The sequence below is a fragment of the Serpula lacrymans genome (genome assembly GCF_000218685.1).
Source record: "Serpula lacrymans var. lacrymans S7.9 unplaced genomic scaffold SERLAscaffold_1, whole genome shotgun sequence".
In the NCBI taxonomy this organism is placed as follows: Eukaryota; Fungi; Basidiomycota; class Agaricomycetes; order Boletales; family Serpulaceae; genus Serpula; species Serpula lacrymans.
The window spans coordinates 3,277,700-3,297,746 of record NW_006763290.1 but is presented as its reverse complement, the minus strand read 5'-3'; the positions used below and the strand labels follow the sequence as shown (position 1 = coordinate 3,297,746).

General features: G+C 42.0%; 2 protein-coding genes across 2 annotated transcripts; both read right to left on the bottom strand.

Moving 5' to 3' along the window:
• Window positions 1-10,263: 10,263 nt before the first annotated feature.
• On the bottom strand, window positions 10,264-10,416 carry SERLADRAFT_344970 (uncharacterized protein; the record flags this gene model as incomplete). The annotated part of the gene is made up of 1 exon (XM_007312497.1): window positions 10,264-10,416. A coding segment is annotated over one exon (153 nt), but the record flags the coding sequence as incomplete, so codon positions are not given.
• A 2,776-nt stretch (window positions 10,417-13,192) lies between these two features.
• Window positions 13,193-18,444, bottom strand: SERLADRAFT_404742 (uncharacterized protein; the record flags this gene model as incomplete). The annotated part of the gene is made up of 27 exons (XM_007312496.1): window positions 13,193-13,300; window positions 13,359-13,474; window positions 13,515-13,535; window positions 13,572-13,670; window positions 13,889-13,919; window positions 13,993-14,093; window positions 14,152-14,199; window positions 14,271-14,519; window positions 14,610-14,630; window positions 14,714-14,734; window positions 14,787-15,034; window positions 15,088-15,176; window positions 15,327-15,342; window positions 16,118-16,146; window positions 16,203-16,276; window positions 16,414-16,495; window positions 16,547-16,587; window positions 17,116-17,172; window positions 17,328-17,338; window positions 17,462-17,557; window positions 17,591-17,664; window positions 17,793-17,860; window positions 17,935-18,045; window positions 18,100-18,137; window positions 18,167-18,231; window positions 18,280-18,363; window positions 18,415-18,444. 27 exons carry the CDS (start codon window positions 18,442-18,444, stop codon window positions 13,193-13,195), a joined length of 2,028 nt encoding a protein of 675 aa, XP_007312558.1.
• Window positions 18,445-20,047: the final 1,603 nt, after the last annotated feature.

Genomic DNA, 20,047 nt, shown 5'->3' with positions numbered 1-20,047 from the left:
CATACTTTATGGGCCTTATTCCACACCATATCTAAAGCACCCCAAGGGACAGGGCCTTTAGAAATATTGTGGGATAGGGCTACAAAGGATAGTGGGGTAATACCCCAGGGTGACATGTATGGGCCTTATCCTTTATCATACCTAAAGGCCCTGTCTCCCAGGGTACTATTCCCACCAGGTGTTATGGGCTTTATCTCACACTATATCTGAAGGCCTTGTCCCCCAGGGGTACCGTCCCACCATCCTTTGTTGGCCTTATCCCATACACTATCTGAAGGCCTTGTCCCCCAGGGGTACCATCCCATCATCCTTTGTGGGTCTTATCCTATATACTATCTGAAGGCCTTGTCCCCCAGGGTACCATCTCACCACCCACACAACATATGAAGGCCTTATCCCCCAGGGTACCATCCCACCATCCTTTGTGGGCCTTATCCCATAGCACATCTGAAGGCCTTGTCCCCCAGGGTATCATCCCACTATCCCTTGCAGGCCTTATCCCACACTATATATGAAGGCCCTGTTGACAAACCCGGATAAACCTGGTCTCTGCCAAAGCAGCCATTGTTCTCCTAGGAGTCATTATACTGTAGCGAGTAGCACCTCCGGCTATAAGTAGTAGGGGGTTTAGTATAAGAATACCTCAGTCGTTTATATAGCCTCTTGGGCAGTGGCTGAGGTATGTTACATTACATTTATTAGAGATCACCTTAAACTAACATCTGTTGTAGGTTCACTTAGGTAAATAATAAAGTTGTTTCTATAGCCTCTCGGGCAGCGGCTGAGTTTGACTTAGATTTATTAGGTTATGAGCCCTGGTGTGCAAAAGCTATGCAGGAAATAATTCTTATTTGAAATGACAACCTCAGAACCATGACCACAGCACACGATACATCCACATGTCCAGTTCTCACTGGAACCAACAATTTTCAGATATGGAAACTCCGGATCATCTCAAAGCTACGTCAGGAAAAGGTTCTCCGGGTTGTTACTGGAGAGGAGCTTAAGCTCTCACCAGGAAAGCCCACCTCCTCGGAGGATCCTGAAATCACCTGGATACTTAAGGATGAGAAGGCACATGGAATCATCCAGGACCACATCTCTGATGCCCTCCTAATGAGGACTGGAGACCTCACCAGCTCCAAGGAGTTATTTGATAAACTTGTCTCACTCCATCAGACGTCCAACATTGCCTCAGCCTTCTATTCATTCCAGCAACTCACCAAATTGTCCTGGGATAGGACATCACCTATCCAGGACCACATTGCAAAAATCCGGACAATTGATTCACACCTCTCCGGAATGAAACTAGGAGTTGATACCAAACTCATGGCCTTTGTGTTAGTTTTGGTGATTCTGCACCTTTGTGCTACCTATATATTTTTATTCCTTTCTCTATCTATTCTTCTATCATTCACTATTGATTGTTTTCTCTATTATTTCGCCTTTGTGGCTGCTTTGTTTACCTTTGTTTACAAAACTTCGGACAGTACTGCAGAGTCCAATGCTTCCTATTCTCTAGTTACTCACATTGGACTCTAGGTACTGTATACCTGTCATACTCTCTAATAATTTAGTTACTCACATTGGACTCTAGTTCTAGTCCCTGATTGCTCTCAGCAAGTGGCTAGACACTTCCTTCAAGCTTTGTTCTTAATACTTTGCTCTTCTCCAATCTCTCCCATGCACTCCTCAATGGCAAATATTTCAGTCATTGGTAATCAACACGATTGAAGAAAATAAACTTATCTTTGATGCAGTTGAGATCCGGATCACTGCAGAAGTTGCACGACAGTCAGGGAAGGCCCCTGGAGGTTCCGAATCAGCACTCAAACCTGAGGAGAAGTGGTGTGACTTCCACAAAGCCAAATCACATAACACCTTGGAGTGTTGAACACTTCAGTCAGCTGGAAAAGGTCAAAAGAAGAAGGGAAAGGAAAGACACAAGGATAAAGGAAAAGAGAAGGAAAAGGCAAACACGGCGGAGCAATCATCTGGATCTGACTCCGAGGAGGAACAGAGTCATATTGCATTGGATCATGTACATATTTTCAAGCCCCTTGCTAAACACATTCAAGCTTACCTTGTGTTGGAACCCAATAAAACCAAAACAACAATCATCATTGACTCCGAAGCAACATCCCACATGGTCCCTCACCGCTCCTGGTTTGAGCCAAGAACATACCATGTTCTGCATCCTCCGCGGACAATCAGTTTTGGGGTTGAATCCTCTGTAAATGCCATTGGAATTGGAACAGTAATGCTACAAGCAACTGTTGGCAAAAAGGACTACAATATTGCACTGTCAAATGACTTACTTGTGCCAAACTTCACTTTAGCACTCGTCTCTGTCCACAAATTGTCTAAAACGGGGTTATCAACGCTTTTTCCAGCAGGGTCAAACACTTGTGAAGTTCGGAAAAAGGAGGAACTTATCCTCACTGCCTTACACAAGCAAGGACTTTATCACATCCAAGCAAAACCCAAAATCAACCCGGAGTCAGCTTTTGCAGCAGTAGATGTAAATTTATTGCACACATTGGAATAGACCACTTGCAACAAATGGTTACAAAAGGACAGCTCCAGGACATAGACACCTTTACCGGAACCCCAGAGTTTTGTGAACCTTGTGCTTTAGGAAAGATGAACTCATTTGGGAGAAGAACACTTCACACCACTGTACACAGAATTCCTCTGGAGCAATGGGGGAGGAGAATATACTGGCAATGCATTAAAAAATCAACTCTGAGGAGATGGTGTCATCCAAGAAACTACAGCTGCAGATACTCCGGAACAAAATGGCATTGCAGAACACATGAATCAGACATTGGCTACATTAGCAACCACTATGCTCCATGATTCCAAGCTCCCAAAGTCATTTTGGGTAGATGCCATGCAAACAGCTGCATATATCACAGCACGCAGCCCAGCATCAGGACTCCATGGGAAGACCCCATATGAAGTACTGTTTAAAAGGAGAGTTGATCCAACTTTGTTTCGCCCTTTAGGATGCCAAGAATATGCCTAAATTCCAAAATACAAAAGGCAAGGGAAGTTTTACTCCAAGGGGTGCAAAGCCATAATGATTGGCTACACACATGGAAAGCAAGCCTACAAACTCCTAGACACTGAAAAACGGACTGTGTTTTCCAGTCGGCATGTCATATTCAATGAATCCGGAAAGGTACAAAAGGATGACACTGCTCCCTGGAACACAGACACTAGCACAGATCAGTGGGAGGGACTCATTCCAGAGAATGCTCACTATCCAGACCAAAAAACATTGGAGGAGGATGATCCTGACCCTCTGATCCGAGATCCAAATGAATTGCAAATGGAACCACATCTCCAAGGAGATGTTCCACAAGCAATGGAACCATATCAGCATGAAGATGTTCCGAGAGCAGTGGGGCAATACCTCCGTGGAGACGTTCCAAGAGCAGTGGGAGCACCTGATCAGCTAAAACACCCTCCACAACAGTCTCTACAACCAAGACCTGAACACTGGCCATCTTCAGAACGGAAAGCCAAAGTAGAGTTACAGTCAGTGGGAGGACAGCCCCTCAACATACAGCCAGCTGATGTGGAAAAAGTCCGAATACAGCTAGACAGCCTGTCCATTGGATCAGCTTCTGGAAGGCATACAACATCTCCAAGGAGTCATTCAACACCTTCAGGAGTGAGTGGGGCAACAAATACACAAATGCATCTACTCCCTGGAGTACCTGCACAAGTTCCTAAAAGAGCAGTCATGCCTGCTGAAGTCCTAGGAGTACACAGAAGCAGTTGCCAGACCCGTCCTGCAGACAAAAACCGAGATTATCAAAGGACTCTAGATGAGGAACAGTCTCAAAAAGAGCAGCATAACAACTCCATGGAGAAACCTAACACTCCTGAGGTTCATGAAGAAACATCTGATACAGAGGAGATATTCTTTGCTGGAATAGTAAGTACCGGTCCATCAAGCACAGACCTTCCAAGGACACTAAAGGAAGCCTTATCACATCCGGATGGAGAATTATGGAAGTCTGCCTTGGACGAGGAACTCCTAAGTCTCAATACTAATGCAGTATATGACACTGTTCCACTTCTGAAGGGAGTGATTACCAGGAGGTTTTTGCTCCGGTTGCAAACTTAGAGTTGATCCGTATTATTCTAGCCCTGGCAGCAAAGTACGACCTAGGACTTGATCAAATGGACGTATCCACAGCTTATCTCAATGGAGAACTTGAAGAAGAACTGTACATGCTTCCTCCAGGGGGTGTTCCTATCCAACCTGAATACTGCTGGAGGTTGAAGAAATCCATCTACGGATTAAAACAAGCTGGTTGTACATGGAATAAAACCTTTGATTGCAAGCTCCAGGAGTTCGGTTTCACAAGACTAAATGCAAAAACATGTCTCTATGTATTCCAGGACAACAAACAAATATGCTTTGTTGTTATCTATGTAGATGACCTCCTCCTAGGAGCTTCATCCCAAAAATTCATGGATATCACAAAAGCCAAACTTGAATCCATATTCAAAATGCAGGACCTTGGAAAAGCAAAATACATCCTTGAAATGGAAATCTGACGTGATTGTTCAAACAAAACAATCTCACTATTGCAACACCAATGGCCCATGGATCAAAACTCCTCGCAAATGCTCCAGGGGAAGATATTGTGCAACACGAGATGCATATTGAAGGGTGTCAAGTGTCATACCTCTCAATTGTAGGCTCCCTGATGTATGCCATGCTCGGAACCCGCCCAAACATTGCCTACATTGTTGGAATACTAAGCAGACATAGCTCAGCTCCAAAGAGCCATTACTGGGAAGCTGCAAAATGTGTCCTCCAATATGTGAAAGCAACCAGGGACATGGAACTATGTTATGATGGCACAGATGTCTTCATAGACATGGATTTTTATGGATATTTGGATGCGGATTGGTCTGGAGACCCAGACAGGCCTTGATCAACATCAGGCTTTGTTTTTATCACCATCCAAGGAGCAATCTCCTGGACAAGCAAAAGACAAAGCATGGTATCTTTATCCTCCACGGAGTCAGAGTACATTGGATTGAGCAATGCTGGACAACACCTTGCATGGCTTCGGACATTTTTTGAAGAAATTGGACATGCTCAAAATGGACCTACAACATTGCACTGTGACAATCAAGCAGCTATCATTCTTACACGAGATCCGCAGTTCTGTGCTCGCACAAAACATATTCAACGGAAATATCATTTCATCCAAGATGACTTAGTATCAAAGGGAGAGGCAGTAATCAGATATGTTCCTACAGGAGATATGGTTGCCAACATTCTCACTAAACCCCTCACTCACAAAAAACACTGGAAATTCTCTAAAGCTATGGGACTACAGTTGCACTCAAGTGGGAGTGACAAAACTGGATAAACACGGTCTCTGCTAAAGCAGCCATTGTTCTCCATGGAGCATAATGGCTGCTTTATGGAGTCACCATTGTTCTCCCAGGAGTCATTATACTGTAGCGAGTAGCATCTCCGACTATAAGTAGTACAGGGTTTAGTATAGGAATACCTCAGTTGTTTCTATAGCCTCTTATGCAACGGCTGAGTTTCACTTAGATTTAGTAGTTGGTTTGAACCCAGATCATGTCTACCTTGTTTGTGTCACCTGTGCACCGGGTCTGGCATTGGCTCAAATCCAGGTGATGCACTTGATGCTGTCAATTTTTTTTTCAGCTGTCTGCTGTATATGGTGAAACATCTACATGGTTGGCCGTACATTCAAACCCTCAGCATTGCAAAACAATATCATTAGCTACAAACAGGGTCACTAAAAGTTGGACTCAGAATTAGATCTTGTGTCTGAGTCAAAGGCTGGGTTAGTAACATGGTTGTCATCCGGAGTGTCTTCCTTGAAACCCCTCTTATCAATACACTGATTTGTTCCATCCCATCTGAACACCTCCTTCTCTTTTCCCTCTTTTCCGTTGATTTTATGTAGTTTGTCCATGTTACAATACACATTTTTTGGACCTTTAAATCTCATTCTCCACTTTAACTTTCTTTCATATTTTCACACTGTGTCATGCGGCACTTTCCAATTTGTCCAAACTCCTCTTTCTTGCGCTGCGCTGCCTTTTCTTTATTTTTAGCTACAAGTCTCTCACGCAGTGGAGCTGGTCACATGGGCTGCACCCTATATCATCATTAGCCACTACCTTCATCAACTGTATAGTACACATGTACAAATAGTCTGTAGTAGTATAAATACCCTAATAGATCAAGGAGACTCCTCAGCAAGTCCTCCTATTATTTACCCATAACAAACTCAGTCCTACCCTAAGGGAGATCACCCTGTCCTTCACTTACCCCTTTTTACTTTGAATGCAGGTCTACTGTATTTTTAAATGATGAATCCAAAAGTCATATAGAGACTTAAAGTACTTCCAGCTGTCTGGACATAAGATACTAACCCTTGTGAGTTTTATCATTATGTTGTATAAATAAAAAGTGGAGGAAACCATTATCTCTGAAAAGATTAATATTAAGTTTAAAGCAGAGAGAATCTCCAAAAAAGGGGAGACAAAGTACTGTATAGCTTTAAGCCTAATCATGATTGATATATATATTTGCAACCAAAAGGGAAATACTCTCAGAATGTTGAAATAAAGAAAAATGACTTCAGAAAGGTGAACAATGTTACCAAAACAAAATAGTTCCAGAATACAGTAGTGGATAATAAAACTCTGTGTGTGGGTTAAATATGGACATTAGTGAAATTACAGGCTAATCCAGGTAAACAGGCCCAAGGATGAAATATTTGACCAGTCTCTCTCAGCAACTTCAATCTCAGACTGGCTGAAATACCAGTGTGGCTGTATGGCCACTGCAAGAAAATGTGAGTAATAGTGATAAAATGTCTGTAATGCTGATGATATATCTGGGATAATAAAGAGAGAAGGCCTGCAAATGCAGAGTGGGGAGTACTAATGGTCAGATGAGGTGTGTCCATGGAACCAGTGTAAAGAATGGCTACAGCCCAACCCTAGTGAACCTATGGTTGTAATGCTGCAGGTGCTCTGGACCCTCCTGTAAATATGTCTACACTATTTTTATGTATAAGTGGTCATTTTTTTGTTCTCAATGTAGATCATGGCAGTTATGGTGGATTGGATTATATCACTCTGTGCCATGAACATGTAGTGGGCTATGGGCTATGGAGATGTCCTTGGGGCATTAAATTCTATGCATAGCATCTCTTATACACCCAAATAGGTCCTATGGTGGTGATGAGATGTGTGGGGTGGGATGGTCACACAGAGATCATGGGGTGTCCCATATATGAGCTGGGATGGTCCCATATGTGAATTGGGATGATCCCACAGAGGTCATGGGATGTCCCATATGTGGGGTGGGATGGTCCTAGATCAGTCTTAATCTCACACATTTTCAACTACTATATCTTTATATGCAATACACCAATACTGTCCAGGAACCCCTTATGCTGTTCCGAGTGAACATTCTAAATAAACTGTACCATTATAAAATGGTAACCTGATGGAAGCTGAAGATGTCTAGTTAATATTTTATTAAAGAGAATCTTTGTATTTTGCAGGTTTTGTTTTTATAATGATATTGTAGTATTTTTTTATAATTATGATTATGAAGCTTTGTCCAGCAAGATATCTCAGAATAACCTGCCTTTACATTATGTAAATATAGCTTAATTGCTAGCAGCCCCCTCAGAAATCTTGTGTATATAGCTTATTGTAATAATATTGTCCATTTTGTAAAAGCAGAGTATGATGTGGTGGTCATTGGATCCACTTATGTACCGGGATCATCCCACTGGGACCATCCCAAACAGTGGGATGTATCATTTATATGATTTTTGGGATAATCCCTGAGGTAAAAATTGTGGGATAGACTAGGAAAAATCCACCTCTTAGGTGGATAGATGTACAGTGGGTGATCAACCTAAATGCTAGGCTCTTGGGGGTGCCTGAGGTGAGCGGGGACCCCCAGTTACCTTTTTTTTATACTTTACCCAAGAGAACAAGTCAACATGTCATTCCAAACCAATCAACCCGACATTAACACTTTGTTGCACAACATGCGTGCACAGATTTTGACATTTACCACACAGCTCACTGAACTTCAGACAAACCCCAAACTGAGAGTGACTGGGCGCATCAGCAAATCTGTTCCTTCAAGCAAGGAAACATGAGGACAGATGATTTTGTAACCTGGTTCCCCTCTCCATCCAAGGGGGTCTAGGTAATGAACACGCAGTGGAGCTGCTAGAACATAATGTGAACCCCCACATTGCAGAACAGCTTTATCTGCAAGATATGAGAAACGAGAACCTCTCACAAGCAGCAGAAGAGGTTTGCAAAGTAGGTAGGGCTATAGAGCTCTACAAAATGCAATTTGGTGGCGGGTCCACCACCAAAAACAACACTTCACAGAGGCACCCTGGGTTATCAGACCAAAATAACAATCATTCTCACAGGTTCAAGCTGTTTGGGCTGCAACCAGGGCAGGGAGCCTTTATGGATATTGGTGTGGTCCAAGGCGGAAAGATGCACAGATTCAAAGGGAACTGCTACAATTGCAGCCAAGAGGGATACATGTCCCCAGACTGTAGAAATGGGGCCCAGGCTGCCCAACAAAAAAATAACCAAGGGCGCCAGGCGTGCCAATTAGAAACAGAAAAGCTGGATGATTAGCTCAATACTCTGGCCGGTCATTTGTACAACAAATTCTGGGCCTTTTTCTATGATCAGCAGGTTGCTGAAATGTGTAAAGATCATTTATTATTTTATTATCTTCTTGTTCCATGTCTTGGTTCTCAAACACTTTTCCTGTTACACCTCTGGCTTTAGAGCTAGAGGTATCTTTTGCTATCTTGCTTCTCATAGCCCTCACAGGCTTTCTTAACCATTGTTACCACTTCGTATCACAGATCAGAGACTGGGTATCACTCCCAGCCAGCCAATGCAATGGGTAAGGGCCAGTGGTAGAGATCTCGCCCACCAGCTCCAAGCCTCATCAGTGCCTGGAGATATTAATAAATGCTTTAGTCAGGATCATACCTCACCATGAGGATATGGTTCCTGAACACGCGTCACAATACTTATTATTAGTACATTCTCTCACCTGCTGATTAATCTTTAAAAGTCGTACAATAGTTATTCTTTTTCTCATTGGTTGATTTCTTCCTCAGACCACTTTTCTTTTATTCCTCTTTTGGTCTGAGGGATAAACGGTTAGCTATATAAGCCCTACATATTACTTGAAATATCCGCTTTACTCCTCACCAGAAACCTCTGATTTTATTCCCAAGTCCTCTACCTGCTATATTTGCTAGCATCTGTTGACCTCAAGCTCATTGTACCTCTTACTCCCTGCAAGTGCAGTTGGAGACGGGTATTGTGTTTATCATAGTTTACCGTTGCCTTACAAGGTGAAGGATAAGGGAAAAGAGTTCAGAGCCTAGGTCAATTGGGTGCCTTTGCTCCTATGAACAATGAAGTAAACCACAACAAGGTAGCCCCTGCTCCGGAGTGTGGTAAGAGCAATAAATGAAAGGGGGTGGCTCCCCAAATTGTAAATAAGTTTCTAAATTTACTTTCTGATGTACTTGTATGAAGAATTATGACTGTAATATTTATGATACTATCTCTGCACTAGTATCTCCCCAGGAGTGTGGCCCCGGCGAGACAAACACTAGGGTGCTTGATTCCGGTGAAATTAAAATTAAAAATATAGAAAAACCTAAAGTAGACAAACATATTTCTTTTGATGTTGCGTCTTCTTCTCCGGAGCCACTTTCCAACCAAATCCCAAGGCGCATGTTGATGCAAACATACTTATTCCAAAGAGAGATATTGGAGTGGAAGACCTTGCCCAGGGCATAATACACCTAACCAGTGCACTGCTTGATTCAGGCGTCAACAGCATCTTCATAGATCGGGTATGGGCAGAGCAAGTCGGACTCCCCTTTGTAAAATTAGATGTATCTATTCCTGTCTATAACATTAACGGTACACTTAACACAGGTGGCTACATTACACACGAATGTTCCTTTGTTGTTGAGTATCAGGGACACAGGGAACAAGTCACTGCCAAAGCTACCCAACTAGGGAAAATTAATTTAATCTTAGGCTGGACCTGGCTATTTAAACAAAATCCTGAGATTGACTGGCAAACAGGGGTTGTCACATTGTCACATTGCCCTCAGGAGTGTAATAACTTGGGTAAGCTGAGTCACATCCATCGAACTGAGCTTAACAAAAGGATAAACACTGGTCATATTTATCCTTTTTAGAAATGAAGAACACCAGAGACATTATAGGGCTCTTGGAAAGTCTGATATAATCCTTCCTAAGCTGTTCATCTATGGAGCTAGAAACCTCATTTCTTTCTGGTGCAGAGAGAGAGGAATCATAATCATGTGTCCCTTTTGTGGTTTGAAGCTGTCCTTCAAATATATAGCATGGTCCCAAGGCTTAGCCTCTAGGAAGCATTCAGATTTATGTTTGAAAAGACTTTCTAGAAGTCATGGTACTCTGGAGGTACCAGCCTCTTAATCTCTTCCTCAGGTTTTACCTCATCATCATCATCAATCTTATCCAAAGATCTGAGTTTGGCATGGTAAAAAGTGTATGATTATGGACTATTGTTACTTAAATCAGTACATGGTTAAAAATGCATATCCACTGCCTTTGATCAGTCAGCTAGTAGACAAATTGGCTAGTGCCAAGATCTTAACAAAGATGGACCTCAGATGGGAGTACAATAATGTATGCATCAAAGAAGAAGATGCTTGAAAAGCCATGTTCATGTGCCACTGAGGATCCTTTGAACCCCTTGTCATGTTCTTTTGGTTGACCAATTCACCGGCAACCTTTCAGAGCATAATCAATGAGATCTTTGCGGATATGGAAAACTGTGTCATCATTTACATTGACAATTTATTAATATTTACAAAGTCAGACAATGAGGCTGAACATGATAGGATTGTGCAAGAAGTCCTTCAATGCTTACAGAAACAGGACCTATTCATCAAACCTGGATCAGCCGGGGATTGAACCCGGGACTCTGCCTATATATGGTGTGCTCTAACCAACTGAGCTACTAGCTCTTGGATATCAACACTCAATTGCACAAACAAGGCCCAGGCTTTGACCTTGACAATTCCAACACTACCTGCCGACAAAAAGCCTTGTCAATAATATTCAAAAGTCCAGGTACTATAACAGAAGATGTATTGCTCAGCTTTGTGTTTGGTGGAATTCAAGTTGGTGCTAATCAGTAATATATTAAACAAATATCCCAACTGGTAATTGCTGCAACATCTGCAAGCTAGCACAATTGGTATTTTTAATGGAAAGCAAACTGAGCATTACATGTTTTCACCAGGCATAAGGTCCTTGCTGCTCCAGAGGGGTAAATACAGTGACCTCAAAAAACCTTTCCATATTGACTCTGGGTGTCATGCATGAAGCATAACATCAAATAGCTTGAAAATTGCACTTAGCTCTGGTGGAGTTATAAATAGCACATACTCTTGGCTATAAAATTGCCCCATAGGTCATGTGATATGGTTGATTTAAAACAGCAACACCATGGAAAGGGTTTTTTCACTTTTGCATCGAAACAGGTATTTGGATATTATCAGTACTTGGTATAGCCTTCTTTTTCCCTAAACACTGCCTGAATCTTTCTAGGCATACTTTTAATTAATTTCTGACACTCCGTATCTTCTCCTACTCCACTTAGTCCTTTCCCACAATTCATGAATCATATGGGGGGGGTTTTCATACCCTGCAAGCCTCCTCTTAAGATATTCAGTAGAATTTAGGTCAGGAGACTGTGAAGGCAAACCATAGTGTTGAATGCTTGTTCCTCTAGCTAGTCCTTGACCTTCCTGCAGATATGCTTGGGGTTATTATCCTGCTAAAAGATACTTTTATAAGGATTGAGATAATAATACTCAAAGGTTTTTTGGAGCTCATCCTCAAAAATTTGAAGGTAAAGGTCCCCATCAATCCTACCATCAATCTTGGTAGCAAATTCAACTTCTTTCCAAGTCATACAGCACCACATCATTAAGGCATGTCCTCCAAACTTGAGAATTCCATCTACCAGCTTATTACTAAGCCCCTTACTTACCCTTTTCCATGCTTATTTGTCTCCATCTGACCCTAGGCAATTGATTTTAGTCTCAGCATATCATATTACTCTTTTCCAGTCCTCCAGAGTCCAATCCTTGTGAGCATAGGCAAAATCCAAACAAGCTTTGTAATGCCTAGTAGAGAGAAGGGGGTGTTTGGACTTTACCACATCCTTTATACCAGATTTCTTCAAATGAAGGCAAACAGTATTGGATGAAAGGGGCTAGTTGATGATGCTGGTAGGGCTTTGGTCACTTTAACAGCATTTTCAGCTTTTCCATAGGTAATAAGACATTGGGTATGCCAAATATTGGTAGGGGAAAGCTTGAAAGGATGACCTTGAATGGCTTTTAGGTAGGGTAGAATGCTCTTTGGAGCAAAGTTTGGATATAGTAGAAGGGCTAACACCAGTCTGCTTGGCAATGGCTTCACCAGAGTAGCCAACATCAAGCAATAAAAGGATAGAGCTTTTTTGAGTAAAAGAGAGGGATTTGACCATGATGGTGGTTGAGAATCAGAAGTGTGTGAATTTTCTTTTAAGCCCATACATACCAATTGCATATATATTTTTGTTTGTACCAACATATAATGGCAAATATTCAATGTTTTAACTAAGGTTCTACTCATCAGTTCAAAACTGAAAAAACCCTTTCCACGGTGTTTCTGTTTTGAATCAGCCATAGCATGTGAACCATATCACATGACCTATGGGGCAATTTTATAGCTAAGAGTATGTACTATTTATAACTCCACCAAAGCTAAGTACAACTCTCAAGCTATTTGATGGTATGCTTCATGCATGACACCCAGAGTCAACATGGAAAGGGTTTTTGGAGTCACTGTACAGGTAGGAGGACACTTGCCCATAGGAAAACAAATGTAATGTGGATCCAAGATAAGCGACATACAAGCTAATAATATTCAAATTCTCCATGAATGAGGAACAATAAAGCAGCTGCAAGGGGTGACTCAGGAATGTTATCTGGATCAGCACAATATCTCTCAATCAGCGAGTTAGGAAGAATACTATCAAAAAATCTCAAAATGTGCCCACTAAAATCCCTACATCTTTGAGAACCTCTATTGGTAAGAATATTGAGAAAAAAGGGTCTTTGAGTATCATTTGTGTACTCCTCAAAATATAATGCTGTCTGTAAACAAGACTATCAGCAAAGAACAAACCATACAACAGGCACATGACTTACCATTGCACTAAGGTTGGCAACAGTTTTTTTGGTGACATGATGGAGGGGAAGCCAGTCTCCAGCCTCTTCATGCCACTCCATGAATTGTGTTGACTTCTGGTTCAAAAACATCTGGTCTAGTAGATGTTGAAATGCAGGACGCTTGAAATAGCATACAATAGTCCCTGTCATTGGCACCTGCAATGATTGTGAGTTAATGATGGGATCACTAACAGGTGCAGGAAGGGGCGTCACTCAACTCGGGTGCATTGGTACGCTGATGGAAAATACCATACCCAATATTAGGATCCCATTGAAGCAGCTGGTGAGAATCTGTTTTTATAGCCCGTGTAGACTGGTTGAGTTGAAGGAATACAACACTGGGTTCAACATAGGATACACCATGGACAAGATACTGAACCCTGGACATCAGTGTGATACAGAAGAGACAGAATACTTCCAACCCTGGGTTGCAAACAACATCAGACCTCAGGACAAATACTGCTTTACGTGTGAGTTTCAAACTTTGTATAGATAGACCATAGACTTACTGTTAGTTTCCAGATTAATTGAACCATTTCTCTGCACATGCCATGCAATGCTATTGTCAATAGATGAACTGATTAGCTTGTGGAGAGCCCCCTTCTTAACATACATAGTATGTGAGTCTGAGGTTCACAAATTTGACCGCTGTAACTTGCACGATATACCATCCAGGGGAAACATCCCGGAATATAACCAGTGATTGTATTGTTTCTGTGTGAAGCAAATATAAGCTATAATGGCGCACCCTGTTTTAAAGCTGGGGACATACCATGGGGGTTTACTAGGATTCCTTCATACCAATTACCCAAATCCCAATCTGTTAACGATCAAGAATTAGCTATTGTAGCAATACGTGGGATGGGAGTAACAGAGTTAGGATTGACGTACCTAGTATTGCCTGCCATTTGTTAAGTTGAGTGGCCTGTGCAGTGGTGGGGCTTGCAGATCCGGGGGAAGTAGCAGGTGTGATTGTAGGCAACTGTGGCAGCAGAATTTTTGATGATATTGCAAAAGGTGTCCAGTATTTCCATGTAAAAGTTCTATGACAATGTTGTGCCAAATCTTGCGCTAAATTTTGGTGTTTGTTAGCAGATGGTGGGTCCTGGAGTGCTAGTTTGGGGTTAGTTGGGCAAAAGTCTGGAATGCAGTCAATCATTAGCAATGGAACAAAAAAGTGTTGACACTGGCCATTAATATTGCTAAACCCCCTCGTAACATCTGGGTTACCATTGGCATCTAACAAAGATTCTGCAATAGATAGCAGATCTACATTGCGCACAATGTTAACAGCCCGGAATTCGGACTTGGGTCTACTATGTTTGAGGTCAAACCTGCAAGGAGCTGTGTGTATTCTGATACACCATGATCAGAAATAAAATAGAAAGAGATAATTCCAGGGCTCACCATGGGGAAGTATAAACCCTATGCCAAATACATTTTCAGCTATGATTTGAACCTGCTCCTTGTTGCAACAATTGCAAAGGTTTTGGATGACTTCATCAAAAAGGTTTGGGTGGAAGCCAGATGTGGGTATTATACCAGTGAGATTGACCGAGTCATATTGCGTAGAATTGACTGCGGTTTGGGGTATATGTGCTGGTTCGGACATGAATTTTGGGTTGTCCAATGTGACTGGTGAAGTGATAGTTGGACTAATATAATGTATGGTTGCCCATCATAAAGTCAGCCCGTATAAATGGTTTACCAGCTGTGCTGTCCTTGATGCACCCAAAGTGGCAATAATCTTGAAAACTGGCTAAGCCGGGGATATATCCAGTAGATCTTTTCTCGTTGCTAGAATGGCCTGAGTCACAGCAAATCAATTATACTTGTAGGGTTATCCATTTTGTATTGTGGCCCGAGGAGATCTAAAGTAAGTTGATAGAATTACAAGTCCAAGTAACAAGCCCAATTGGAGTGGTTCTGGTAATGCAGAAGACTTACCATCTGAGCCAAATTCCTGGAATGATATCATTTTGAGTTAAAGTCATAATTGGGAAGAAGTACGAGTTTGGGGTTGCTGTGGGATAACATGACCTGGATGAAAAGGAGGAAGTGGGGGGCCGCAGTGGATTAGTAGGGCCTGATTATATTTAGTTGTGTCTTGAGTTTTTAATCAGCTCACCACCATAGTGCCTTTTGATGTTTAGAGCAAGCTTGTGTTGGCCGCAGTAGGGTTACTAGGATTGTTGAGGAGTTAGGGATGGAATTTAACATATGTTGTGACCTACTTGCTGTTGTGATTGACGTACCAGTACTTACTTACGCTTCACTTTTCGTACTTTTACTTTTACTTTTTCCAAGTCACATGACCAGTGTCTAGACTCATTATGTGACTGGTCACATGACCGGTCATGTGACACATCACCTGACCAGTGTCTAGGCTCACCATGTGACTGGTCACATGCTAAACATTGGACTTTAAACTTTATTTACATATGTACAGTACCTCATGTATTTTAGTATATATACAGGAGCAATACATGGGGAAGGACTCAGCGAGTCCTCCTGTTGTCTACCAACAACTAACTTGTTCCTACCAAATGGGTAACCAATCCCACCTCTTTCTCTTCTTTTGAGTGTTGTTTTCATTGTGCTCCAGTGCCCCAAGACTGTATCTTGTTGGTGTTGTCACACTTGCTGCAGGGAGTCAGCAGATCTGCTGTTAGTGCCAGTGAGCATATTGCCGATATTACAAGATTTGAGATAATCACTTACTGATTTAGAGTACTTACCAAAATTTGTGTCTTGCTGGGAGGATTTGCTGTCAGTACCAGTGAGTGCGCCATTAATGTTATGATACTTGAGATGTTCACTTACTAATTTTGAGTACCAGTGGAACTTGTTTACTGTTAAGGAGGGTTGCTGCCGTTCTGTATTAAGCTGGGCTTGTACTAGTAATATAGGTTCCATTTTATTGTTTGTAGTATGTTGCTGCATAACTCGCTCCTGGATATTTTTGTTTCAGATATATGCACATGTACCCTCATCACCCACATAGTTTAAGCAAATCTATTGTTAGTATACTTACTTCTCTGCTCTTGCAGGTTGGCCTGTGCACCGCGATTCACTCTATCAGTTTCCAGCCTGTTCAAAGGCCTGGTCTCAATCTGCTAGATTAGGTGAGTATCAAGCATTGGCGCTTTGAACTTAGTTCAGCTCACCTTAGGCTGAATGAACTCTGAGCAGGTGGGAGGTGTCCACTCTGCATGACACAACAAGAATTTTTGTAGCAGATCTCATTGTGCACTCAGCTATAACTTAAACATCGAAACAGTTCCTTGCAACTGCAAGCTGAGCCAGACGAGTGGGAAGTCCCTCCCCATGTATTGCTCCTGTATATATACTAAAATACATGAGGTACTGTACAGTTGTAAATAAAGTTTAAAGTCCAATGTTTAGCATGTGACCAGTCACATGGTGAGCCTAGACACTGATCAGGTGATGTGTCACATGATTGGTCATGTGACTTATGAAAAGTCCGAAAATGTAAAGTAAAGTACATGGCCAATTGATCAGTCATGTGACTTTGGAAAAGAAAAGTAAAAGTACGAAAAGGTGAAGTGTAAGTAGGTACTGGTACGTTAATTGTAACAGCCAATGTCAGAGCCACATCTCTGGGGCCTCTGTTTAATGTGCAGAGAATACAAGTGGTGATAAGTTGGGGAAGTCGTTTAGCAACGGTTTCCCCCATAGAATGTTTCAACCCTTTGTGAAGTGTTTGCAGCATCACCTGCTTTACCATAAGATGGTATTGAAAAGGCATCTGCAGTGTTGCTTGCTGCACCCGCTGTCAGACAATATTTTGTACAAGTGTTCATCCCACATTGTCAAATAAAAATGACTGTTTCACACCATATAGCAAGAACATGATGATAACATTAGATTCTCAAGTGAGACAATATGATACTACTGTTAGTGCCATGAATGACTGAACAAAAGAACAAAACAAATGACTGTAAATAACAATATGGCAGACACAAGGGAGATAAAAGAACAGTAGAATAGTCAAACAAATGGGGAGACCGTGATCACCAGATTAACTGAGCATGAATCATCCTCTGCCATTCAATGCTCACTGTGTCAACCGGAGGGACCAGTCTCCCTGGCTCAGCATAGGTTGCCATGTTGACTTGGAGAGTTTCAGTGAAGAAGTTGTAACAAGGGTGAAATCACTGTCACACAAACACAACAGCTAAACAACTCACTCTTTTACATTATCTTCCCATTCCTCAGTAGAACTAGTCCCCTTCTTTCCATGTTCCTGAACCCCCCCAAGCAACTGGTTGACGTATACCCAGAATTGTTAATCCTTCCATAAGCAGGGCAACCTTGTCTTGCTGTCCGTCTCTTCTATGTCCCGCTTGCTCATTGGAGTTGTAGCTCTGCCTTCAAATTGGTTGCCATCACCATTGTCACTACTGGCTTCTTCATGGTCATGGGGAGTGTCTTGGTTGGAGCCTTGTGATGCAATAATCCTGTGAAACTCAACCAGGGAGGTACACTATACATCAGTGAGCGTGCTGTAGTGACCTATGTGAGAGCGACTTACTAAGAAGGCAATCCTCACCCGGTGCGCCATAGTTATCTCCATCATTCCCGGCAGAATGAGTGCTTTTGTCAAAGTGGCAATTTCCTGTTTCTTCTGGATGCTGGTCCTTAGCTAGAATCAAATAGAATTAGTCCTTGTTTAACTACGCATTTATTAAATACTGACCTTTGGTTTTATGTTTCCTCTTGCCAATGTCAGTAAATCTTTAATTAATGACGCCAGTTTACTTCACATTTTGGGATCGTGAAGGAATTCCTGTTTGAACTTGAAGACATTCGGGTTTTTCTCCAAAAATTCCTATCCAAGACGTTAGAAACCAAAAAAAGTTCTACAAAATCCACTCACAAAAATGTGGTCTCCCAGATCTGTCACATAAGCTGTGAGGTTTGGAGAGAACAAGCATGCTCGTAGACGGTCATTCAACAGTTTCTAAGTAGTTAACAATTAAATCTTCCTGAATTAAAAGAAGAAAAAATATACCCTAAAATCAGCCGAGTCCAACATTTCCATAGCTTTGTCTCGTTAGGACCCCCGACCAATAGTGTCCATTGCCAGAAGATGGCCTTTTATGTTGAGTAACATTTTTACTGTACTTCCCAACTTGTAAAGACAATTATCACCATCAATATTAACGTAGAATTACTAAGGTTACTTGCCTCTGCAAAATTATCTAAGCTGCGTGGAGGGAGCTTGTAACTTTTGCTTAGCTCCACTCCCAGCCCTTTGAGACGCTTGATGCTGGTTGGATTGAACTCATCCGCTGAGTCGGATTGGGGACGAGTCAAACAAGTTGGGAATGCCCCAGGAGTCCTTGGAGGGCTCAGTGAAAGGTTGTCACCCAAGTTTGATGGGGAGTCTGGAGGAGAACTCCCCCCTCTTCTTGCAAGCCCATCTGTAACCTGTTGATGCTTGAATTGTACAAGAAAAGACAATTGACCTGCCATACCAGAAAAGATCAGTGACACAGCAAGCTCAGAGGACAATGGCAAGCGAAAAAGCTTCAAAAAGGGTTGGGAAAAACTCAGACATAAGCGATACACTTCAAGCTCCATGTCTCCGCAAACACAGAGACAAGCAAAGCATTCATCTTGTGAGGCCCCCAAACAATAAGAGAAATAATACTTAACAGGGTGAAACATGCAAGTGTTAGCTGGAGTTGTGATAATAAGAATGGGGCATAGGCTGGAATGGTGAATATGAATGGAGTGAAGTTGTTTGGGACTGGTTACTGTGTAGATAGGGATTCGGCACAGGCAAGGGATTTGGTGCAGGCAGCTGATGATGCGGAAAATGAGAAAGTCTATGTTGTAGTGTTGAATGCAGTCCTGGATATGCATTAAGATGATGCTGGTAGTGTAGATGACTCGGTTGTAGAGGTGAATTTGGTACAGAAGGAAGATGTGTTAGTTTTGGTGATTCTGCACCTAGTTGTGCTATCTATTTTCCTGTCTTTCTAAATCACTTTCCTCTTTATTCTTTTTGCTCTATTGTTCAGTATTCACTAAACATTCTATAATTTCGCCTTTGTGGCTGATTTGTTTACCGTTGTTTACAAAACTTCGGACTAGTATTGCAGAGTCCAGTATTCCTATTCTTTAGTTACTCATACTGGAATCTAGTTCTGTCCCTGTTAGCTCTCAGCAAGTGGCTAGACACTTCCCAGAAATTCTCAATTAAACAAGATGATGACGATAGTGCAAGAACTGAGATGGACCAGAACCCGGTGTAGAGTTCTGGATGGGCAAAGGATTGTAACTATGATCATGCTGGTAGTGAGATGGGCCAGGATGTTGCAAAGAAGTTAGGAGAGGATACAGATTGTGACTATGGTTATTCTGGTGAGAAGGTGGGACAGATTGTGGTGTCAATGGAAACAAGAGCTGAATGGAATGTTTGAGGGCATGGGCTGGAATGGCAAATTGAGTTGTGGAGAGACGGGCACTGCACGACTATTCTTTGGCAGCCTATTGCTATTACTATTTCCTTTTTTAGTTCCTCATCTACTTGGTGTACAATCAAAGGCCGGTGTTGGTATTACGACTCCTTGACTGTCGAGAGAGCCAATTGTGTCTTGCTCTTCAACACCTTGAGCAGCCTTCTTTTCATGTATAAG